Source organism: Ustilaginoidea virens, chromosome 3, assembly GCF_000687475.1.
Source record: "Ustilaginoidea virens chromosome 3, complete sequence".
Lineage (NCBI taxonomy): Eukaryota > Fungi > Ascomycota > Sordariomycetes > Hypocreales > Clavicipitaceae > Ustilaginoidea > Ustilaginoidea virens.
The window spans coordinates 4,627,408-4,651,018 of NC_057318.1; the positions used below are offsets into that span (position 1 = coordinate 4,627,408).

General features: G+C 54.2%; 9 protein-coding genes across 9 annotated transcripts; 3 read left to right on the forward strand and 6 right to left on the reverse strand.

The window, feature by feature from the left end:
• Nucleotides 1–357: 357 nt before the first annotated feature.
• UV8b_04153 (uncharacterized protein) lies at nt 358–1,358 on the reverse strand (the record flags this gene model as incomplete). Its single annotated transcript, XM_043141651.1, has 4 exons — nt 358–539; nt 647–797; nt 872–960; nt 1,076–1,358. 4 exons carry the CDS (start codon nt 1,356–1,358, stop codon nt 358–360), a joined length of 705 nt encoding a protein of 234 aa, XP_042997585.1.
• Nucleotides 1,359–1,766: 408 nt separating this feature from the next.
• On the reverse strand, nt 1,767–5,408 carry UV8b_04154 (uncharacterized protein; the record flags this gene model as incomplete). Its single annotated transcript, XM_043141652.1, has 3 exons — nt 1,767–2,066; nt 2,126–5,222; nt 5,314–5,408. 3 exons carry the CDS (start codon nt 5,406–5,408, stop codon nt 1,767–1,769), a joined length of 3,492 nt encoding a protein of 1,163 aa, XP_042997586.1.
• Nucleotides 5,409–5,883: 475 nt separating this feature from the next.
• On the forward strand, nt 5,884–8,265 carry UV8b_04155 (uncharacterized protein; the record flags this gene model as incomplete). The annotated part of the gene is made up of 3 exons (XM_043141653.1): nt 5,884–6,258; nt 6,556–7,149; nt 7,255–8,265. The coding sequence occupies 3 exons, from the start codon at nt 5,884–5,886 to the stop codon at nt 8,263–8,265; spliced, it is 1,980 nt and encodes a 659-aa protein (XP_042997587.1).
• Nucleotides 8,266–9,655: 1,390 nt separating this feature from the next.
• UV8b_04156 (uncharacterized protein) lies at nt 9,656–10,866 on the reverse strand (the record flags this gene model as incomplete). The annotated part of the gene is made up of 3 exons (XM_043141654.1): nt 9,656–9,821; nt 9,886–10,441; nt 10,515–10,866. 3 exons carry the CDS (start codon nt 10,864–10,866, stop codon nt 9,656–9,658), a joined length of 1,074 nt encoding a protein of 357 aa, XP_042997588.1.
• Nucleotides 10,867–11,035: 169 nt separating this feature from the next.
• Nucleotides 11,036–11,637, reverse strand: UV8b_04157 (uncharacterized protein; the record flags this gene model as incomplete). The annotated part of the gene is made up of 3 exons (XM_043141655.1): nt 11,036–11,045; nt 11,108–11,228; nt 11,412–11,637. 3 exons carry the CDS (start codon nt 11,635–11,637, stop codon nt 11,036–11,038), a joined length of 357 nt encoding a protein of 118 aa, XP_042997589.1.
• Nucleotides 11,638–11,833: 196 nt separating this feature from the next.
• On the reverse strand, nt 11,834–13,159 carry UV8b_04158 (uncharacterized protein; the record flags this gene model as incomplete). Its single annotated transcript, XM_043141656.1, has 3 exons — nt 11,834–12,584; nt 12,723–12,980; nt 13,083–13,159. The coding sequence occupies 3 exons, from the start codon at nt 13,157–13,159 to the stop codon at nt 11,834–11,836; spliced, it is 1,086 nt and encodes a 361-aa protein (XP_042997590.1).
• A 1,903-nt stretch (nt 13,160–15,062) lies between these two features.
• Nucleotides 15,063–16,322, forward strand: UV8b_04159 (uncharacterized protein; the record flags this gene model as incomplete). The annotated part of the gene is made up of 1 exon (XM_043141657.1): nt 15,063–16,322. One exon carries the CDS (start codon nt 15,063–15,065, stop codon nt 16,320–16,322), a length of 1,260 nt encoding a protein of 419 aa, XP_042997591.1.
• A 670-nt stretch (nt 16,323–16,992) lies between these two features.
• UV8b_04160 (uncharacterized protein) lies at nt 16,993–18,373 on the reverse strand (the record flags this gene model as incomplete). Its single annotated transcript, XM_043141658.1, has 2 exons — nt 16,993–17,398; nt 17,469–18,373. The coding sequence occupies 2 exons, from the start codon at nt 18,371–18,373 to the stop codon at nt 16,993–16,995; spliced, it is 1,311 nt and encodes a 436-aa protein (XP_042997592.1).
• Nucleotides 18,374–20,288: 1,915 nt separating this feature from the next.
• On the forward strand, nt 20,289–22,600 carry UV8b_04161 (uncharacterized protein; the record flags this gene model as incomplete). The annotated part of the gene is made up of 4 exons (XM_043141659.1): nt 20,289–20,422; nt 20,525–20,659; nt 20,744–21,552; nt 21,660–22,600. The coding sequence occupies 4 exons, from the start codon at nt 20,289–20,291 to the stop codon at nt 22,598–22,600; spliced, it is 2,019 nt and encodes a 672-aa protein (XP_042997593.1).
• Nucleotides 22,601–23,611: the final 1,011 nt, after the last annotated feature.

The following is a 23,611-nucleotide window of genomic DNA, read 5'->3' on the forward strand; positions in this document are numbered from 1 at the left end:
GGAAATGACCGGATTGCCCACTTGACGATGCTCTCATCAAGCTTCCACCAGCTCCGATGTGCCAACATTTTGATTGTTCACGCTAGCCAAGAGGACAAGGCATTCATGGGAGGAAAAACAAGACATCTCGTAGTATATTGTATTCTTTATACAAAGCACGTAGCTCTCCACATCTAGGAATCAGGATTGACGCTTCAAAAGGACATGACCGCTTTGTCCTCACCTCCATCATGTTACTGGCGCCTTCAAGTCAATCCTCGGAATCGATTCGACCGGGTTTGAAAGATGACGACGCGTTTTCCATCTTCGATCCATCATCCGAGATCCTTACTCTTACACCTGATGATGATTATTCTTTTAACCAATGACTAGCTTGCCTTCTTCAGGGAAGTCGTATTCGGGAATCTCGAGATTGAGCGGGGCAGGGCCTTTTCGTATGCGGCCAGAAATATCGTAGTGCGAACCATGGCAGGGACAGAACCAGCCGCCAAAGTCGCCGGCTTCACCGATAGGAACACAACCAAGGTGAGTGCACACACCTGCGCATCACTAGTTAGCAGGGCCGTGGCTTCAACGAGACGGCGATACGTGACGTGGTCATCGATGGCAGTAGGACCACACTGGTCTGCCGGTTCAAGGTTCGTACCCAACATAACAAGCCACTCAGGCTGCTTGACACGCTCGTCATCGGTCTGGGGGTCGCGCAGGCTAGAAACGTTGACCTTGTTGGCTGCGTCAATCTCGTCCTGCGTTCGGTGACGGATGAAGACGGGTTTGCCGCGCCACTTGATGATGACCTAAATGCCGAGTGTCAGATGTCGAATGCGTCGATTCAATACAGGCTTTGCAGTATTCTCTCGTAAACACTCACGTTCTTGCCCTCGGGAATAGCGTTCAGGTCTACCTCAACCTTGGCCATGGCCAGGACATCAGCCGAGGCAGACATGTTGACGAGGAACTCTGCAACCCACAGAGGTTAGTATCAACCGTTGAATGAAACTTTCTCTCGGACGCAATGCTACTGTATGCGCAATTCCCCGGTGACCCTCAACGGCTGTTTCGATGGCGTCCATACCCTGAACAGTGCTCTTGGCTCCGGCAGCGGACAAAGCACCCATGGTGCCGACCATGAAGTAGGAAAAGAGCTTGTTCTTGTTCTCGCCCTTGCTGCTAGACATGTATTTCCCAAAGTCCGGGATCGAACTACCCTTATCGGACCCCATCTTGAAAGGGCTCTGATAGGAAGACGTGCCGCTGTCTGATCGCACGGCGGAGCAGCTGAGGGAGCGCACCGCGGGGCCAAGGGGTTTTGCAATTGAGCGCAGGCATAGCCTGGGTGCGGACGTGAGGGACGCCATCGTGGCTAGGCGATCGATGCGTGATGGCGGGGAGAGAACGGAGAACGGAGCGGCTGGAGGAGTGAGATGCTGCTGTCCTTGGATTCAATCGGTTGCTTGATTACGCCTCGTTGCCGAACCGAAAGTTTTGGACATGAAAATGAAAAGTGTGGCCTGAGGCTGCCCAGCAGCTGCGAAATTGGCCGATGCTGATTGGGTAGCATGGGTTTGGTTTGGTTTGCGCCAGATTCGCCCTCAAGGTAACGGACCCGATGGACCGACAAAGCAATGAATGATCTTCAGCCTGTCCTTTCACTTAAACGGCGCCAAATTTTCTTCTTCTTTTGTTTCCATTTCTGTGCTGGTTCAGAATCAAGACTTTGTGGCTCCATTTTATACATGCGTGGTGCGGAACTTGCCCAACTTCGTTTAATGCATCCTCCTCAATTCTTCAATCATGTCTCTCATATCCTCAACAGTCGGCCCTAAATCTGCGCAGACAAGCTTCTGTTCGGCTTCATCTAGGTCCAAAAACCTTTCTATCATTTCGCCGTCTATGAAGCGAAAGGGAGCATCCGCCTCGCGGCTCTGATTCCTGAATGCTCGCCAAAGATCGAAACTGATGTGACCGGGGGCGTCTATGTAATCCTGCAATCTCGTCTGAAAAGTGAGAAGTAAATCTTGGTATCCAGGAGCGATGTCGCCGAATAAATACAAGGTGCCCTCAATCTAGTGTTGTTGTCAGCATGGCGAGGTGCTTCGTCAAAAGGTCATGTCAGGGAACCTACCGATCCCAAGAATGCTTTTGGCGAGACAATTGCCTTCTCATTGACGGCGACGTGTAGTCTTCGGATTCGGTTGATTTGCTCCCCAATGTTCATCTCGCTGGTCACCTCCAATCTTTTACGGTCTTGCTCCAAAGGTGCGTCTCGGTTGCGCTTTAGGACCATGAGGTTGCCCTGGGCATCAGCCTCCAGCCATCGATCCTCGTCCAAGTGACTGACTGAAGTTGCCCATCCAGGTTGATAATGCCGCGCCCTCTCCTCCAGCCTGGGCCGAGATCCGTCCTGTGACGGAATAAACTCAACCAAGGAAAGCGACTGCATGAGATCAACCACTCCAATCATATTACCACACACGTCTAAATCCACCGGGAATGATGCTGAACGATAAGCAGCTACTTTCTGCAAAGATGATGTCGCGGTTGTTTCTTCCACATATCTGTAAATCACCACGGTTTTTGACAGGCCGGCCACAATGTACTCGCCAAGACTGCCGAGGCAGCGACACGCTCCTTTCAGTTTGTGCGAGGTAATCTGATAGACCTGGCGGTTCTCATCGACGCCAAGGACTAGAATTCGACCTCGTGTATCTCCCTCTTCAACGCAGTCATCGTCAGTGACAACGCTTGTTCCAACGATGAAGCGCGGCGCAAGATTGCCGGCGCTATCCGGCAGCTCCGCATGAATAACGCATTCGACCATTTCTAACGAAGCCAGAGCGTCGAAATAGAACGGCTTCCCAAGCTGGCGAAAAACAATCTCATCAACAAGTCTAAACGCGCAAGTGATCACCTCCTCGTTGTTGATGAGCTCCTTTTTGATGCAGCCTAAGCCGAACGCTCTCAGGCCAGCAGAATAAGCAACCCGTCGAACTGTTTCTTTGACTGCTAACGATTTGACATGAGTGAGGCGCTCCTTGTCAACTCGGCACAGTCGTATGTCTTTATCGGTAGACAGGACAATAGAGCCCGGGAATGCCTCCGAGTCAAAGGGGGTGACGCATGTTGCGTCGTCTGCTGCGGTGGCGGAATATACGATCCTGCCTTCAGCGCTGTAAATCAGGCTGGCGTGGTCTGTAGTGGCGAATACGTTGCAAGTTCCGTCCGACTGAGGAATAATGTGTAATCGTGCAGGGCTACTTCCGAGGGTGACACTCTTACGGTTCGATATCGTGTAGTCTGTGGGTGAGAGGTTGAAGGTCACGACGCTACCGTCTTCGAGAGCAACAAGAAGCGTAGGACCAGACACCTCGGGCGGATGAAGCTGGACGACAGCAATATCTCGAGGTATCGAGGCACTGTCTTCTGTATGCCTTAGACTTTCTCCGTGCAATGGTTTTAGGTTCTCCAGAGTCACAAGGGATATTGTGCCGGAATGCCACCAACCCACAATCCCAATATCGGTAAAGTCTCTCGCGGCGTGAAGACATGAGATCTGGTCAACATGATCTGCGACAGCATCAGGCGGAGTGTCTCGAGACATGGTGGCAGCCAAATTATCCCCCAAGTTCAATGATACAAGTGTTGTTCCATCGACGCATAATAAAGCCCATTTGGAATTAGCTGACGCAGCAGTGATGGATTTTCCATCAGGGACGTCCCAAGACGATGCTACCACTCCACTATCCGGGTCCAGTAGCGCGGCAGATTGCTGCGTTACTTGAAGTAGTTGGCCGCTGACCGTATTGGCGGCAAGCAACGTCTCCGTGCTCAATGTCATACCTTGGAACTCGTAGATTTCTTCTATGCCTCCGTCGGAATCGAATTTGAGGACCCGACTGTCTGCCGTTGACGATACGATCAGTGTGTCCACGTGACTCGCTCCAAAGGATTTCAAGGCAAAGAGTTGGTTCGCGTTTTGTATCTCATCGAGGAAGCCCTCATCTTCTAGTCCAACGCCACTGCGAATGCTCCGCAAGCTGCCGTCGTGATAAGCTCCGCAGCCGGCAACGATCCTTGCCTGGCCCGACGAGAAGGCATTTCCGGACTGAGTGTCGCCTTCCCTGTTTCCCATATCCATGATGGCAAAGTCCAAGATTGGTGCGTTGTTGGATAGTGTTTTGATCAGCACCATCTTCTTCGTCTTGATGTCGACTTGCAGTAATTGCGAATCGCCATGGTGGGACGCCACAAACAGCATGCGGTCACCCATGTACACCAGAGAAGAGGCACGAGATGTATATGCACTCCCGTCGGCGAATTCCATTGGCGTTACGGTCATGCCGGTGACTACATCTCCTGTTGGTCCCAAAGACGTTTGAATGGTCAGAAGATCGAGCCTGCCGTAGTCGTCGGCAAGCAGGTAATTGGTCCCGTTGTATTCTGCCCAGGCAACGTAGATTTTGGCATCTTGCAAAGTTGACGAAACACTGGAGTAGGTGAGACTATCGAAATATGTCAAAAGAGTCTCTCCGACCACGAGTAGTCCGCCTAGGTGTGCTTTTGCTCCTTCGGTGTTGCGAACATGGTATCGCTTCTCCTCTTTTACGGGAACGGGAATGAGCATGGAAGCATATGGATCTGGAATCACCTGATCAAGCTCCCTTTCTTTGTGAGGGTCGAATCTGGAGACATCCCCACCTTTATCGTCCTTGGTGAGTCTGTAGACTGCTATCCGGGCCTCTTCCTGGTCCAGCTGTGTCTTGTAGAGAAAAGCGATGCGTGGGTGACCGGTTCTGCTGTGCAAGAAAGTGCTGGCTTTCATCCAGAGCTCGGTCAGGCGGACTTGGTCTAGGGCTACAAGCTTCGTCGTGACACCTTTGCGCGTGGGCAGCCGAAAGACATTCAAGACACCTTCCCAGAGGTGCATAGCCATGAATTTTCCGGTCGGGTCAACCAGGCATTTGTTTTGACTTTGAGAATGGCGCATGTACTGCTCGGCTGTATCTTCAATGGTTTGCTCGACGGTGTCGAGCTGGCTGGTTTCGGCGTTCCAGGCAACATTAAAGTATTGCAGTCGGTCTGTGCCGATAAACAGAAGGTCGGTTTCCGAGTCCTTGGGTTGTAGGCGTTGAAGCATTGATATTGTACCGTAAATGAGCTTGGTATGGAGGCAGGTCATGCCCTCGTCGGTGACGCGCCAGATCTCCAAGCGATTGGCTTTTCTGAAGTGATGGACGGGTCAGCGGAGAAGAAGACATTAACGTGAGAGGCGGGCCACCAGTCGTGGTGGCTTCAAAAGTTGGGGATGCTTACGCGACAACCAGGTCCTCTTCATCTGGAGACAAGAACCTTATCCTCAAAGCATGCCGAATGCTTGTGGGTCTATGGATTGGTGCAATGAACGACATTTTTACGTTGATGGAATGTGATATTGTAGGAAGAAAGAAGAAAAAGGCTCTAGGTCAGAGCAGTTGAGCTGCGAGACGAGCTCCATTAAAGTGGTGCCGTCGCTGACGTCTCGAGTTGCGAATGAAGCAACCAGCAACAGCGGGACCAAATATTCATATGAAAACGCCACCCATCTTGGTGGAGCAGCGCATCCAGCGCCCCAACCCAGTTATGCATGGGGAGAAGTGCCGGGGGGGGGAGGGGGAGGGGAGTCAACGGACTGCGGGTGACAAGCGGCGGCACTGGGATGATGATTTACGGCAGTTTGCAGTTGGCCGCCAGGTGCTGCTCCTGCCTCAGGTTGACCTGCAACGTCAAGGAACAAGAACAAGCCAAGTGACAGATGAAAAGCTGGGGCCTGGACAAGACCTTGAAAATTGCCTCTGGTCGCAACTTCGTCTTATAGTCTGGCAGCCGAGCCAGTTGCTTTCGAGTATGGATTTCGCCGAAAATGCAGACAAATACGTCCAGAGGGAATATTGTTTCGTCAACCGCAGCGGAGGTTCCTTTGACGTGGAGCGAAACCTGAAATCGCTGAGAGCAACGGCTTTTGGTCCACTTTCCAACTGCTTGACAGATGAAGGCGACCAGCACTCCTACACTCTGCCCGTCAATGGCATTGATTTTCAAGAGCCTGATGACCAACCTGCTCTCCTGTTGCGGAATCTGGAACAAGCATGCAAAGATTTAGATGCGTCGCACCAAATGCTGCCCAAGTGGAATTATAGTTACCGGAATCTCACGGTGTCGTCCGAGCTGCTTGACATCGGCTTCCACGCTGAGCTCGACCTCGCAAAGTATATGCATCAGGTACAGTCGTAGCGAGACCCTGACCTGACGAGATCTTGGCTTCCCACTCTGAAAGTCAACCTGGAAAAAGATGAAGGGCTCCCGTTTCCGTCTCGAGCACATAGACTCGGTCTTCTGTTACATCATGAAGTCGGCAAGAACGCATGGCCTCAGGGACCTGCAGACATATACGTGGCTGATTTGTTACAAGAAATGGAAAGGGGAAACCCAAGTCTCCAGTCTGTTTGGTCACCCCCGAACATACATGTGAGTAGCCACCATGGCTAGCATGACCTTTATATGTGCTTATACACCCAGTTCAACGAGGACTTGTTCGGGCTTTCGGCAACGGCGACTGTGATGCACCCAAATCTCATAGGAATCAGTCATCACAGTCCTGAAGCTTTTGTATCGTTACTCCAACAAACACCAGAGCCCTCCGTCTCCCCGACACAGGAGCTCAAGTATCTGTCGCTTATGAATCAGGGCCGTGAGCGTGAATGCGACGATGTGATTGCTTCCACTGAACCGATGCTGCCTCGTCAGGGCCTTCAGGCTGCAGCTTTCAACCTGAACCATACTCAACAGAGCTCAGCTCCCCTCGCAACAACGGCTGCACACGTTGTGAGTAAGGACAGTGTCTTGAGTCAAACGCCCGACCACTCGCATGCCTTGCCTCCCAGAAAGGGTGTTGAACAAATTGCGCTACACGAGGCCTGCATTAGCTACGATGAAACGAGAGACGGGATACTATCTGATATCGAAATATTCACGTCGTCAACCGTAAATGATGATGGTCAGGAATCTGTTTCCAAATATTTTCGTCCAAATTCAGATTTTGCTGGGAGCCCCAAAGCCACGGAGAGTCCAATTAAGCAATTTAAAGACGAGGGTGTCTGGGCAAGAGCCGAGGTAGGTCAAGGCGAACGGAAGGCATCGTGGACATGCTCTCCTTAAGACGAACACTCGTCAATGAACACTAGAAAGGGTATTCGATCTGTGCTAAGGTCATAATAGGCCACAAGCTTGACCAGTCAGAAGGAGTACCACGAAACAGACCAACTGCTATCCCGGTTCATGCAAATGCGAGGCAATAAGGGGCGAATCTCAGTCACCACCGAGGCTGTTCCTTGCAACACTGCATCTACCGGGAAATCAAAGTCGAAGGTGATCAAGGGGAGCCCCATGAAATGTGCTCGAGAAGCGAAATCGGTACAGGAAACTATCCAAGCCGACACGAACGAATGGCTTGCAACCTCGTCACCGGATGTTTCGGTGCCAACGAAGACTGGATGCTGTTTGGTCTCCATACAGTTGGGCCCGTCGGTTATACGACATATAGAAGAAGTCTGGCCGGCAGAACATTTGATAGATAGAGACTTCAACAGTCAACTAGCGTCAACGGGTCTCTCAAGTGCTTCGGGTGGTGTCGCATCGTTCGCTGCTGAAGTCGATGTCTCTTTAACTTCAGATACAGGATTGATCTCGACGACGCTTTTACAGATCAAGCAAAAACCTTTGCCAGGTTCACATGCCCTGACGACTGTGCGACAAAGGATTTACAACTTGAGTCTCAAGTACAAGACGTTGATCATCTTTGTAGCCGAGACGGCCAGCTCGAAAGAAGACAGAATATCCCTGTCGACTTCAGATATGGCTGCCTACACGGACTTTGTTTGCTTCACCACTTCGTTGCGCGCGATAGTCACAGTGTGCTTGCTACCTGGTGCTGCCAAAACACTTGCACGGTGGATTTTGTCGGTAATGGCAAAGTATGCTCCCCAAGCGGCGGGTTTGCACTACGCCACATCCTTGGGGGATACGAGTTGGGAACTGTTCTTTCGGCAGTCGGGAATGAACGTACGGGCTGCGCAGATCTTGGCCCACCGACTATTCGAGGACTTTGGCACCTCCGGGCTTGCCAAGTTCTTAGCCATGGGATCATCTGAACGGGGAGCCAGATACGGCTCGGTATTGAACCTCGAAGAAGAGCTTCTGCAAGCGGCATGCCTATGGGACGAAGAGTGAGCGTGAGCGTGAGCGCGGCGGTCTTCCTAGTCTGCCGGACTCGACGACAAATCATTCAATCTTATATAGATGCCATATTCCGTGTCCCATTCAGACAATTCATTTAGGTGGCGTCTTCTCTTTTGTCATCGTAGCACGGCACCCTCGCAGCCAGCTTGTGCATTTCCAATACTCGGAGGAAACGGCCAGGTCCAATGAATCGACCTGCATGCCGATACAGAGCCGCTTCAAGAAACGGTCGTCTCTGGGCAAATACGGGAAGCCGGAAGCGGTCCTCGCTGCTTGGGGTAATGGCAGCCCGCTTTCTTCCGCTGAAGGATAGAAAATTGCTCGCACATTCTCTGCCACCTTCGCACCCCCGTAGTCCGTTTTACTCCTTTAGAAGGTGCGAGTCTGATCAGCGTGAAACGGGTCCTCGGACCTTGCCTCAGCGGGATGACTGCGCAACTCAGGTCCCGAGTTGAAAACGCAGAGAACCGTTTGCCTCAGCTTCCTGCCTGACGCCTCGACACGGCTCCTGGGTGCTCGTGCTCAGCAGCGCCTAAGCAAACGTCAGCAGTTGCTGCTCCTTTGACGGTCGACTGGAAGAAAGCAAATACACACAAAGACAGGCAGACACCGGTACCACGAGCTGGCGGGCCAAGCTGTCGGCCATGCAAGTTATCGGTTATCACAACGAGGACGGTTCTGAAGGAAGTCACCGTCAGAGCAACCGATTCGCCGAAAAGACCCTGGTCAGGGGGGTCAAAATAAAGGGTGTCCCAAGCGTGAAAGATGCGTTCAACGCCGTGATTTTTCTTTCTGCTTCGGACGGACGGACGGACGTACGGATGGACGGACAGACGGGTGAGGAAAATGACAGCTCGACATGCCGGGCTCGATAGCTGGGGGAGCTGCCAAAGAAGCCCACCTTTTTCGCGGCTACGCGAGAGAAAGAAGGCTGCTGCTACCGACTGCGCGCTGGTTTGTCCTGTTTCACCGTCCAGCTTGCTCGCTGGGGGAGGGGGGGGGGGGGTTTGAGACAACATTACACATGGGTGGCTTCGTGCCGTGCCGCGTCGCCCAGGTCCCTGGGGATAAGGCAGGCTCTGCCTGCCCTTTCAGACAGGATGACAAACAGGCTTGGGGAAGGGGGGGGAGGCTGGGGATTTTGTTGATCTTTTGAGCAGCCTTGTGTTCGGTGTCAAAGACGACTGTGATTCTTAGCCAAGATTATTCATTGAGCACATTTCTGCTAATATCCCACCAAAAGTGTCTAAACTGAGATGCGGTTCCAGCAGGGTCTAACCACGTGTAACCTTTCCCCGGGCCGTCCGTCACGCACGTACGTCGACGCCCATTTCTTCCGTCAAGAGACAACAGATGGGCAAGGTTGTACAGATACAGGAAATCAACACAGCTCCCAAAGCGGCCTTGGAAGATGATTCGTTGCTGGGTAACTGCCTCCATGGACGTGCTTCAGACCGACGTAAACCACGCGGCACGACGTAGCAGTCAGCGTTATGGACCTGGAAGCTAGGCCGTAGTAGTCGGAAATGGAATGGGCCAACCAGCGTCTAAATCAAAGAGTCAGCTTGGTTCCTGGTCTGGCAAGAAAAACGGGGAGGGGGGATACCGTACTTGAAGGCGGCACTTTCTCCGTCCCCGAAAGAGTCGAACACGACGCCGGAATCAAGGGCCTGGTGGTTGGCTTGCCCTGCAGCTTTGCGATGGCGAAGCTGTTTCTTTGCGCGAAGCTCACGCATGGCCTTGTCCCTGCCCACAAAGACTATTTCTTCGTCATCCGAGTCGACTTCGGAACCGGCAGCATCCATGCTGGCTGGAGCTTGTTGTCGTTGCGCCGAGGGCTGTCGACGACGGTGCTCCTCGCGGAGGAATCGTCGCACCGGTTCTTCCAGCACGCGGACCCAGTTCCGGACGGCCGGGGTGCGCTTTGCCGTCTCCCGCAAGTCTCGAGGCACCTCGCCAACGCCCAGCCCTGTCGCGGTTCCCGTCTTCAGCTGCTGCTTCTTGCGCGCGGCCTGGAGCCTGGCGGCCCTGTCATCGACTCGTCGGCCGACGCCGCGGTCCCAAAACTGCGCTAGCTGGTACGGGACGTGGTGGACGCGATGTGTGGGGTGGACTTCCCAGTCTGCGGGAAGAGGCGGCTGGACGTTGGGGACCCCCACGAGACGGTCTGCCAGGACGGGCTGTGAGCGAACAAAAGAGAACGTTCAAGCGAGGTGGAGAGTTCCAAGACGAGCCCGTACCGTTCTCCCATCGCCGACGCTGACGGCTGCCTTCGTTGCCCCTCAGCAATGCCTCCCGTCGCTTCATGCTGTCGCGGCTGGAGGGCGGACGACGAGGAAGCCCGTGCTCATGGGGTGGTGCTGCGCACGCGCCAGACCGGGGCGTCTTGTCTGACGGCAACGCGTCGTCGAGAGGGATGGCCAGCGGCGTCCCGGTCCCCCGCGCAATGGGCGACACGCTCAGAGACGCCAGGGCCGAGATGGTCCAGGCATCAATATCGATGGCACCATTGGTCACGGGTGTTGGCGGCGACAATAAGAGCTCCAGGTCGGCGGTTTCCTCGGCAGGAAGACCGGCGCTGAAGATGGCCATTGGGGACGTGGAGACGCGAATCTTGATGCGTGGCAAGGAGTGGTGGTGATCGAGAGAGCGTTAACGACAAGGTGTTTGGTGAGGATCTGCGAGCAAACTTTGTTGGCCCCTGGGAACCGCAGCCAACTGGAGGCAGAAAATATTTTTCGTGACAACAAGCCGTCGCCTTTCAGGGTGCTCTGCAGAGTTGTCGGTTCTAATTAGCGTGAAGCGATTCCTCTTGGTCTGGCCCATGACTCACTCAACTTGGGACCCACGGGGCGCGCGATGGCTGTGGCCTGGTCGCTGTCGCGTCGTGCCAGTGCCAACCAGCGTGGGAACCGCTGCTGACTTGGAAATGAACCTCATATGCACGGAGTAGTCTGGCCATGTATGGTAATATCAGTCGCGTTAGCTTGGAGTCTTGGGGACAGCGAAGTGCACCAGACAGAAGTGCACAGTAAATTGTGCACGGTGAGCCGCCCGAGACACGGTTAAATCACCCACGGCACAGCGCAGGTCGGCAATTGGCAGCGGTGGCAACTCCGGCCTTATTGATTAGGTACCTAATGTAGGCTCCTGCCGTTGAATTGTCTGGTCGGTCGGTCCTGCTGTTGACCCCAGCGCCTGCCCTCTTTCCGCTTGCTTGCTTCCCCCATCCACCAAACAAGTTGTCTGGTCGCCCACAGGCATCCGCGCTGGGGCTGCGCCCGCAGACTTCTCCTCGGAGGAATGCACTCCCCGCCCTCCGTGAGCGCGCGTCTTTGGCGTCTTGGTCTCACAGCCTCCCATCCCAACGCCAACAGGAAAACAGGCTACGACCCAGGACTTTTTTTGCCCAGCAGTCGTGAGCAATGAAGAAGAGAGGAGAAGCAAACATACCCGCTCGTAACAGCAAATACCATTGCCGGGGGAGCGATGCAAGTACGCAAAATGTCTCAATGGATGCTCCAGCCCCGTGCACGGCAGAAAACGTCCCCTATATAGTCTAGCTTCTTTTGTTTGTTTGATAGCTTTTCCTCGGATTCCCAATGCCTCCCGGCCGGAGCAGCGGCTGGTTTTCTCTCGCAATGGCCCTCTCCTCCCGTTCCCTGATGTCGTCGAGGTCCTCCTCGGTCTCGGCGTAGCGTTCCGGATGGCCGGTGAAGGGACCGGGCAGACCTCGTTCCCAGCCTTCTGAATAGGTCCTTGGCGCAAATGGACGACGTGGCGCGGCCGAGCCCTCCAACGACTCATAAGGGGCTCGAGATCCATCGGCGATCTGCACTGCCAGCTGCTGTTCCTGCCGGCGAGCGGCAAGCTCGTAGTACACACCAAGAAACAGGACGCACCCCTGCATCACGGCTGTCAGGAGATAGATTGCCCATGTGCTCCATCCCTCGGGGCCGAGCCTTGCGTATAGACTTGCAGCGAATAAAAAGCCCCCCGGGGTTTGTATGCACATCATCGGAATGCTCAGGCTTCCCACATGTTTGAGACGATACGTCATCAGAATCTGCGGGAAATACTGCGTGGCAGCCAGCGCTGCTGCCATGACCCCCAGGAAGTTGGCCCAGGCAGTCAGATGGTTTGGAAACGCTAGAGTAAAGACGCCGCTCAGGATCACCACCATCAGACCGTGTACAGCGCATGCGAGACCAACGCCAACGGCGGTCTGCCATTTCGGCGATTCCCCACCAAGCTCTCCGGACGGAACATTCGCATCCTGATACCGGAAGAAGATGAGGAAAAGAACAAGACTAGCGAGGCAGTCAGCCTAATGCCGGTTCCGACGCTGAGGGGTAAGGATCAAAAGTATGAAACGGGCATGAAGAAGGGCGCGGGGGAAGGGCACAATAGAAGCAGAGAGCTGGGGCCAATAGCAGAGAGATACCTACATCAGGGTGAAGCAGACCCATTGCACGCCAAGTTGAGCAACTCCTAGTAATCCGGAAACGCACTGAAAGGTTTCCAGCTCTTTGCAACACTCGATAGCTTGACGGGACTGGGACACGGTAAGGATGTTGGCAAAGCCCGACGTGGCCGAAGTCGTCCCCAGGAGCACAAAATATGGCGAAATCCCTTCAGCTGTACCTCGCGAGATGATTCGATAATGCTGCGGTAGGTAAGAGATCAAGAGACCGACCAGGATTAAACTAGAGCATGGTCAATCCGTGACATGGCCCTCGTGGATACACTGAGCTGCAGGCGGGAGAGGGGGGGAAAAAAAGAAAAGAAAAAAAGAAGGAGTAGCTTACATTGATATGACCAACTCAAGATAGCGAAGCGTTCTGAGGGGCTCGCATTCTACGTGCGTTGATTGTAGAATGTTCATCTTGACGGCAGCATGTGTATGCCCCAATGTCGACGTAGCTAGCCAACTGGTGGGCCGAGTTTAGAGTGCGAGTTCCGATTGAGTTGACAGGTATTAGTATCCGAGAGTAAACTGTCGGTTTTCCCTCCCGGATAGTGAAGAGGTCCGGACAGTCCAGTAAGAGAGACAGATATCGAGGCTCTAGAACGCGGAATAGATGGGCTGCGGACTGGAGGGGGGAAACAAGAAGAAGACGAAGAGGAAGAAGAAGAAATCGATGGCAAATTCAGGAAAATAGTTCAAAGTGCAGCTTGTCGTCGAGGCACTTTAGTATTTGCGAGCCAGGGCTCCGGGGGAAGCGGCTTGCCCAGGGACAAAGAGCTCAAGTCCAAGGAAGGATGGCAAGGCGCCACAGAGAAGCGGGAACAGGCTACGAGCAAGGGATGAACGTCCAAGTGGGATCGGAGGAAAAGAATGAGTGGGCTTTGAGCAGAGAGGAGGAAGGGAATGCGGAAGGAATGTGACGTGAGCAAGGAAGCACGAGCGAGGCCAGCACAACAAGGCTTTGTGTCGAGATGAACGGTTGGGAACTCGAGACGTCTGACGAGAAGGTGAGGCGGGTCGAGATCTGTGACCAACAAGACCGCAGGCCGACCGCGCGGACCCACCCGACCCCACCTGATGGCGCCAACGTGCATTTGAATGGCCACATCACTCTGGGCCGACGCACTTGAATGTCATTGTCATTTTGTCTCGTCTGTGGGCAGCGGCAGCGGCAGCGGCAGCGGCAGCTGCAGCTGCAGCTGCTGCCGCTGGCTGGAGCCTGGCTCATACAAGAAGAGTCAATCTGGTGGGAGACCCCCTGTCCAGAACCAAGGCTGGGCAAAAAGAGCCCGAACAAAGGGAAGAGAGGGGGGAAGAGAAGGGAAACATAAGACAGGCTGCGGATGCTGGCAAGTTGGCCCCGCTGAAGCCGTGCCTGTACTACCTTAGGTACCTATATATGTTCGTTCTAACCAGACTTCTGCCAGTCCCTGCCCCTGGGCCCTGAGTGAGCCCCTGGCGTATCGATTCAGGCCAATCACCCCGCCTCAAGTTTAGCTGTTGCTCAAGTACATACGGAGTCCCAGCTCGAATGGGCTGGGGCTTCCCATCTACCGGGGGAAAAGGGCCAATTCTCCCCTCCTCGTTAAAAGAGGACAATAACAACTCTGTGACTGAATTGGAACCCAGTATTCAGAATTTATTTTGGCGGAAAGAAAGCCGCTGCCTTAATTTCGAGCCTAATCCATTCACTTGGAGAATTCAATCTCAAGCGTCAAGGAAGTAATCGCAGAGCTTCAGCAACTTGCGGCACTTGTGGCAACCCAGGGGTTCCGCTTGGCGGGTCTAAGTACCTGCCTGGCACTACTCTGGCACCCCCATGTAGACGCTTACTAATAATACGCTACTGTCAATAGATGCTAAGGTACGAGTGTCCAGAAGAAACCAGACAGGATGCAATCAATCCAATCCCTGTGGGAGCATGCCAACTCCCTTTCATCAACGTCCTCAGCAACAACAACAACAACAACAACAACAACATCATCACCAGGTCGCAGGTCACGAGCTCGAATGCATCTTTCTCAACCCCACGCTTTTCCCATTCGCCCAGTGCTCTTCACAGAGAGCTACCTACCAGCTTATCTCGCTTTTCCGTCGAACCCCACCATGGCGGCACTCTGACGTGACTGTGACGTTTTGGAGGTGTTTTACTTTCCCATCACCGCTTCTCTTCCAAGCAAGGGGTCTGTCTATTCGTACGCACGCAACAGTGTTGCTCGTGCTTTGCTGAATGCGTGCGTGCGTCATGGATCAAGATCAAGAGTCAAGCCGTGCTCTGCCATGTGGCGAGCCCCTTGAGGAGGGAATCCATCCGCCGGGGATGCAGCTTCTCGCGCAGCATGCGCCCACGTCATCCACATCATCTTCAGGCTCGCTGGCAACCGTTGACACGACGCAGCCGACCCCCTCGCGCGTCTTTTACTCATCCGCGCAATGGACAGCCGACGGCACTACCATTCTAGTTGCCTCCTCTGACAATTCCGTGTCGTCCTTTGTTGTTCCTGCAGATCTGCTGCAGACATCTACCTGTCCGCAGCAGTTGGAGCCACGAGCCGTCACAAGGCTCCCCGAACCCACCCAGGTCGTAGCGCCTGCTCCATTCTTCTCTCTTGAAGCTGCCTCAACCCAGGCATTCCTGGTCGCCTGTCGTGACCACCCCTTGCACCTATATCACGCATTTCCCGGAGCCCACGCTCCTGCGCCCATTGGCCAGTACAAGTTGATCAAGCACGAAACCGAGCAATACCTTACCCCTTCATCGCTGGTGTGGCAGTATCCTGGCACGCATTTCATATGCGGTTCCGCCAATCGGCTGGATTATTTCGACGTATCAAGACATGGCTCGGACGGACCCGTCCTAACAGTGCCCACTATTCCATCCAGACGACATGTATCCAAAGGTCATGGCATAGGCATGAAGGGGACTGTTTCAGCTCTGGCTGTTTCTCCTCCCGATTCCAACGGGAGCAGCCTTCTTGCCGCCGGCACATGGACGCGTTGGATGGGCTTGTACGATCTCCACCGCTCGGATGGGGCCGTGGCAAACTGGAAGATAGCCCAGGCAGATATCCCCGGATCGTGCTCCGGGTCTCATGGCCAAGGTATCGTGCAGGTCCTGTGGAGTCCGTGTGGGAGATATCTTGTCGTCAACGAACGTCATGCCGACGCTGTATTGGTCTATGACATCCGGGGATCAGGAAAACTGTTGAGTGTGTTGACCGGCCGAACCGCCGGCACGCAGCAGAGGCTTCATGGTGATGTTTTCAATGGATGTCATGATGGCTTTGAAGTATGGGCAGGCTCCGAGGACGGGGCGGTTTTGGTCTGGGAAAAGGTTGGCTTGACTGCTGCAGAAACACCACCATCATGGAGCTGGAAGCCCCACAGTTCTCCCGTCTGTTCCACCATCCTGCATGGCAGCGGCTCGGTGGTGGCAACATGCTCTGGGGGCTGGGAACATGCTGGTGTTGACCAGAGTGTTGACCCTTCGATGGCTGTGCCCGGACGCTCGCAGGGATGCCGAGTGCTTGACGAATCCAGCCTGAAGCTCTGGTTCCTAGACGAGCCGCCAGCTGGCTGAGCTCTTTCTCTCCTGTGAAAGGAACAGGAACAAGAGCGCAGCCGCCACCTGCCGCCAACCTCTTTGGCAAGGTATGAATTCACGACCATGCCGTTTATTCCCCGGATTCAACGGTCAGTGGTTCAGAAACGGTCTCGACACGTCTCCCATCTGGAAGATGTTGGGTAGATAGAGCCTGTGCACAACGGGAAAGAAAGAGTTTGCTATTTTTTTTAACATACTCTAAGGTATCCTGCAGAGTGATGGCACTCATCGACAGTTCCGCAGTACTGTCGCTGTCATGGCAGCGCTGCGCTGAATTTGAAGCACCAGTCGAATCTCGACAAAAAGCTCACCTCTCTGCCTGCCATGATGTTGCATCCACCAAAAAAGAAAAAGATAATTCACCTACACGATTCTTTTTCGCCCCTTCATTGATCTATAGGACGAGAAGTCATTGCTGCTAGCTTAGCTCGCGCCTGTTTTATCCAGCCAATAACGCCTGTGCTGCACGCCAAAGACCAGGAAGAGAAAGCGTTCAGAAAAAAAAGGAATAGAACGAAGAGTCTGTCATGTCTCCTCAATACACCCAAGCTGTACACTGTACACGATTAGTGGTTATCAGCGTTTCTCGGTGGCTGACCAATAAACCATCCCTCCGCTGGAAGCGGACCCTTACAAGATTGACCATCTACACCAAGTTGCGGCTTCTCCTTCGGTTCTGATGCCACAGTACGCCTCCTTGCCCTCCTCTGCGAGGTCCCGGGTATGCTTGCGGGCTGTGATTCTCCGCATCTGGGTCATCGTCTATTGGTTCCAGTGCCGGGTTCAACCCGCGCGAAAATTCATCTAGTCCTCTGGTTAACGGGACGCGGTCAGATTCTCCGCTTTGATGCCCGTCTCTGGACGGTACCTCCTCCTCGGTGTCTAGGTGGTGAGGATGCGGGGAGGATGTACCGATTGGGCGGAATTCAGCACAGACATCATCGGAGCTGCGACGCTCGGCATTTAACTGATTGCTATGTCTGATGCCGGCCTCGGAAACTTCCTGACGGGAAGCATATGGTTCGAAGTGAGGATTGCCCGGAACTAGCAAGCTAGAGGCTACATTAGTCACCAGCCGACTTCATACCTGTCGTGAAAACATGGGCAGAATGACACACTTACCGTGGATGGTGGGGATCTACTGAATCTTTGGAGCTACGCCTGTCATTGCTCCATTTTCGCTTCCGCAAAACGAAGAAAAGAGCTGCAAGTGCGAAAAGGAAGGCCACCCCACCAACAATGCCTCCTACAATTGCGCCGGAATTCCTCGATTTACTTCCGTCGCTGCTGGGAGCAGCATCACCACTACCAGTCGAGGACGGCTTCGGGCCTTGACTAGAAGCTGCTGGTGTCTCCGAGTCCGAGCCCTCACTACTGGGCGCACCAGAACCCGAAGAAGTCGCGGTTGTTTCCAAACCCAGCGATGATGGTCTTGGCAGAGGAGTTGGTGTTGCCGTCAAATCGACGGAGATGGGTGTCAAAGCCAAAGGGGGTTTTCCGGAGGCGGATAATGCTACTGTGGTGGCCAGGTCGGACGCAGAACCACAGCCATATTGAGAATAACCCCCTTCAAAGACGTTCTTGTAGCATACGTTGCCGCCGCGGCAAGTAAAAATATAAGGGTCGGCGACGGTCTGTGGGCCGCTGTTTCGATCGACGCATCCTGTGAAGATTCCATCCTTACAGGAACCACCGTCCGGACAACAGCCTATAGCTCCATGCTCGATGTCGACGGCACAATGGGAGCCCGGCAAACATGTAGCTGGAAGATTGGGATCACCTCCTATGTAACCACAAATCGTGCCAGCTTGTCGGCGCCGAAGCTCCAGCTCGTTTGGCCACTGGAAGGCAACGGTGGGCGCGGGTGGCCACGAGGAGACGCCAGGCGAAAGGGCGTCGACAGGGTCGGTCGGTCGGGGAAGCACATGCGCAGCTGTCATGGTCGCAGACGTGGAAAGCAGCAGAAAGGCGGCCATTGCTGCGGGCGAGGGCAGCAGCGTGCAGCAGTGATCTGGGATCGTTCTCATTGTGGATGCTTTCCGCCTGGCGGAGAATATAAAGGACGTCGCGCGCGCGGGATGAATGACTACACCGGGGCGGGATGGATGGCCAAGTATCCAACGAGAAAATATATGCGATGTGGGAAAACAATCATTGTTGGCGCAGATGCATGAAACAAGTTGGTGGGGGGGGGGATGGTTCAGAAAATCAAGAACAAAACACCTGGCTGAAGGTGAAGAAGCTGCGAAGGGCAACGAGGAGGAGGAGGGGGAGGAAGGAGGAAGGAGAGAGGGATGCAGGTGGGCAGAGATCACCAAACAGATAACGGAGCACTTGGTTCGAAGCCAAAGGCGACGATGCAGCGTGGCGGCGCATCATCGACTGGCTGGAGCCACCAGACCCATGACTGCATGTGTACTTGGCAGGGACCTTGTCACAGACAGCACATGCCCTCAGTCAGTCTGGTCTGGTCTGGTAATTACTGGCCAACTCCCAACTCTGAGCAGCAGTAAACAAAGCCTGTTGTTAGCTGTTGGTTGGTCGAGCAAGACCAGAGGAACACGATGGGAATACCTACCTAAGGTAGATTGATGGGCAGGGTACTCCGTACTCCGTACTCGTTGCGATGCCTGCGTGCGACTCTGCGAGCCTTGGCTGCGCTTCGTCCGGCTGGTCTGGTGCCCGAATGGGAGTAGTTCGGAAGTAACTGTGGAGTATCTATGGAGTACTCCGCAGCTAGCTGCTGGTTACCCGGGTGAACGCTGAACGGTGTTCAGGCCATCAATACATAGCAACCTTGTTTTTGCGGTGGTTGTTTGATTTGCACCCTTCCAGCTCTGTTTCTTTCTGTCTCGGCTGAATTGTTGTCATGCCCGTGTCAGCAAGTCGCTCCTATCATGGATTCCATTTGTCTTTTTCTTTTCTTTTTTTTTTTTTTTTTTTTTTTACCCCGGGAAACACCCATGTGCGTAGATGGTGTGGTATGGTGTTTATGATTCGTCCCATGACGGCACTACGAAGCGGCCCTCGCTTTGTCCGCGGGCCGCACTGCGCCAAGAACAGCAGCGCCAGTGACACACCAGCTCAGCAGTGGCAGTGGGCCGTGGCCAAATGCGACATGCACTGTGCGAGCAGCGCAAAACCAGCTCGCGCGCGCCTGGAAAAGTAGATTGGGTCGCGTCAGATGCTCTGAGGTGTTACATGTGATAGTCGTTTACCGAGTATCAACTCAGAATCCAGATGTACGCAAGTTAGTGGCAGACCCGTCGATGCATGGGGTGATGCACACCGTTGCGCCGAGGCAGGGCAGCAGGGGGTGCCATGGGGCTGGTACGTACTGTGTACCCATGGTCGGGTTATCCCCGCCAGCCGCACCTCGACAACCCGAACCCAGTTCCTGACAAAGCCAGCCAAACAATCAGTCAGTCACAGTCACAGTCACCCGTTTCTCACGGCGACAAGTCGCGAGACGAGTAGGTCTTCCATTCTTTTTTCCCCCTTTTTTTCTCTGCATGCCCATTTCAAAGCCACATGCCACATTCCATGATTCACGCGAGCGTTATGACCGCAAAAGCATTGATCGCTTCAATTGATATCGCTCCGTGATTGGACATCTCAGTCGCACTGATAAAAGCATGACATCGATCCATCGATGTGGGCCAAGTAAATGAATGAAATGGACGCACAGGCCCACGTTGGTAAAGCGGGGCGCCCTATTACCCTATTGATACTTGGGAAAAGTGCAGGGCACAGAGGAACTACTGCACAGTGCAGAGTACTAATTGCAGCCATCAACTATCGATACTGTATGTGCCGTTGTAGGCAACGGCATCGACGCAAAACGGCCTCAATCAACCCATCACCAACGGCAGCGTCCCTGGCAGCATCTCTGGCAGCATCTTCGGCAGCATCACCAAATCTGCCGCTTGCTCGTGACTGGCAATGCCGATCCGCTTAAGGCTGCGGCCACAGTCTGGCGTGAGGGACCTGAGCCCCATGTCCGCTAGATATGACTTTGATATGCCAGACGTTGAACAAGGCGACTCATTCCGCCAAGTCGTCAAGAAGCTTTCGCTGTGCGTGCGCCCTTGTCCTTGGCCAAAGACACCTGAGCAAAACTCCCAAACTGACCGACAGCATTGACGGCATTCTCGGCCTTGTCGGCAATCCAAATGCAGCTACTTCACAGATGTCATTGAGCTGCCCAGCACCTTTGAACAGTTGAGGACAACCGAGGCAGGAAACTGCATTCGTGTTCTTGTTGATCATCTGAGCGAGAATTGCGCGCATCCCGCCATTGTCAACGCCCTTTTGTAAGCTTCTTCCTACCAAAGCTACCACTCACCCCGTCTCTCTCTCTCTCCCTGCCAAGACGCATGCTGACGCTTGGAAAAAAGAGTGCTCAAGTGGCATTATGCTGCTGCCAATGAGCACCTGAGCATCAGCGAGACCCGTTCGTACGCTTGCGAGATCACGGCCTGGCGTTTCCTCACACGCCTCTCTGAGAGACAGGCCGTCGAATTCTGCCTGTACGAAATTCCAGCCGACCCCCAACAAGACGAGGAGACGTCGCGGCGATCCCGTGACCAGGAGGCTGGTGAAACCTCGCCACTTCTCTTTGGCCCAGCATCCGCCGACGGCCAGCCCAGAGGCTTGGCTGTCGGGAGCATATCCGAGAGGACCAAGATGCTCAGCTCGCTGTCCCGGCTGACCCACCTCAGCGATGAGACGGCCGAGGACGCAGATCCAACCGCGGCATTCAAGAGTCTAAACGCCCTGGAGATTGCGGCCATAGCAAACGCAAAACGCTTCCTCAGCCAGCACGTCGTCCAAAAGATCATCACGGGCATCTGGAACGGCGATGTCGTGTTTTGGGACACGCTCTCGGTCGACTCTGTGAAGAAACCTCGCTACTACAACCCCCGCACATCAGACCCCTTTTCGCGCTTGCGCGTGCCCAAGTACGTCAAGGCTTGGGAGGTCATCTTCTTTGTCGCCTTTCTCTGTCTGTACTACTCGGTTCTCATCACCCGCAACGACACCCGCATCACCGTTACCGAAATATTCCTCTTCGTCTGGATCGCGGCATTCTTCTACGACGAACTCAGCGAATGGATTGACGCTGGCTCCGTTTTCTACGCTACAGACATCTGGAACGTATTCGACATGATTATGATCTTGATCGGCTTCACTTTTGCTGCTCTGCGTAAGCCGGAAACCCCCCTCCCCCCTCTTCACAGCATCCCAAACCCAATGGAATGGGGCCCTGTAACGGAAGGTTTCATTGCCTGCTAACTGTAGCTTTCGTCACAGGAGTGGTTGGACTGGTGAAGCGCAATAGCGCCATGAACGAGCTGGCCTTCAACGTCTTGTCTCTCGAGGCCCTTTTCATGATGCCGAGGATATGCTCCATCCTCAGCCTGAGTCCTTACTGGGGAACCTTGATTCCCTGTTTGAAGGAGATGGGCAAAGACTTTGTCAAGTTCATGGTGCTCGTCGTCATCGTCTACTTTGGCTTCCTCACCACGTTTTCCCTCATTGGTCGAGACGTCTTTACGTTTGGGCGCATGACGGGCATCCTGACCAAGATCTTCTTCGGGTCCAGCTATGTCGGGTTTGACATTATGGACCAGATTGATCCCTTTTTCGGCCCGCCGCTCATGATCATCTTCATCACGCTAACATCCATCCTCCTGCAAGGCTCCTTGACCGGTATGCTTTCCAACAGCTTCTCGCGCGTCATCACGCAAGCCCGAGAGGAGTACCTCTACGTGTACAGCGTCTACGTGCTGGAAGCCTCGACGAGCAACCGGCTGACGCACTTCTACCCTCCCTTCAACCTGATTGCTCTCATCATGTTCCGCCCGCTCCGCTTCCTCTTCCCCCGAGTGGGCAAGTTCCGCGCCGGGCGAATCGTCCTGCTCCGAGCCACTCATGTACCCATCGTCGGCGCAATCAAGCTGTACGAGCTCATCCGCCGCAAGTCGCAAGATGACGACGACGAGTTTGCCGGCTTCCGAGGCCCCAGGGTGTCGAAACGGTCCAGACCACCTCTTTCGTATGCGAGGCCGTCGTCCGGCTACAGCAGACACACCGTGCCGCTGTCGCAGGAGTCCACCTTGCTAAAGTGCGAAAACAGAAGACGGGAGGATGACGAGCTGGAAGATCCCACAGGCGTGGAGGGGCAGCTTGCCGAGCTCGAACAAAAGATTGACCGGCTGACGTCTCTTGTAATGACTCTGCAAAGCGCTTAAGGAGCTTCGGCGTCTTCGCCACCATTGTGAGGCTTGGTGTGCATGATTTCCTCCTTTTTCTGTGCCTGCTCACGCACGTGTGTGTGTGTCTGTTGTAGGCCAGTTGTTTCCCAAGCAAGCCCATCAATAAACGTTATATACCGTTGTGTCGCCTCTTTTATTCTATTATTCTATTCTTTGACAAAGTGCCACGCTGTCAGCAGGAAATGAAGGATCGCAGCCGTCAATGGTTGATTCTTGCTTCATGCATCAACTGGACACACCACCAGACACGTCCACCCACAAGCTTTCCGCACAGCGTTTTTTGCATTCTTCTCTCCATCTCGTGCCAGGCCCCAGAAGTCCCTCTCTGCCAGGCACGAGAGCCAGTTCGACACAGAAATCCGCACAAAAACCACGTGCGTCGCTGCACTGGCCAGCTGGTTGCATGGGGTCTGGGGCTGCCTCGCTCTGGCTGCTTCGGCTTCAAAGTGGTATCCCGAGTATGACTCTTCGTCTCTCAGCGCAGACTTGAACTGCCCCCTATCGTTCGTAGGCAGTCCATCTTGACAGTGACTGCAGCAGCGTGAAGAAGCCAGAGGGCACGGTGCAAGCACGTTCGAGGTTTTGCAGATGATGTTTCGCAAGAGACTCTTCATCTGCTGAGTTGTGCCCCCCAAAACGGCCCCCGAATCGATCTTCTGCCAAATATAGTTTCGCCATGCCCGCCTGCATGGCTCGTCCCAAGCCCGTGAATCCGCTCATGGTTTGGATACCGAGTGATCTGCCTCGCATCGGCTCCGGCGCCCCCACGATGATGGCGAGTAAAATCTCATATGCAAAGCTGATCGCCTTTGTCCATGTTTGAAAAATAGCGTTCGTCGGGCCTCAATCCCGACCTGGGCTCCTTTCATAACGGCCGGCAATTGTGTCTATCAAGTCGCCAGGGGGCCAAGTCTCGTCCGGAACAGGGTATGGGCAGCCGCGACGCGCAGGCATTTGTCGACGCCAACTGCGAGGGCAAACGCTCAA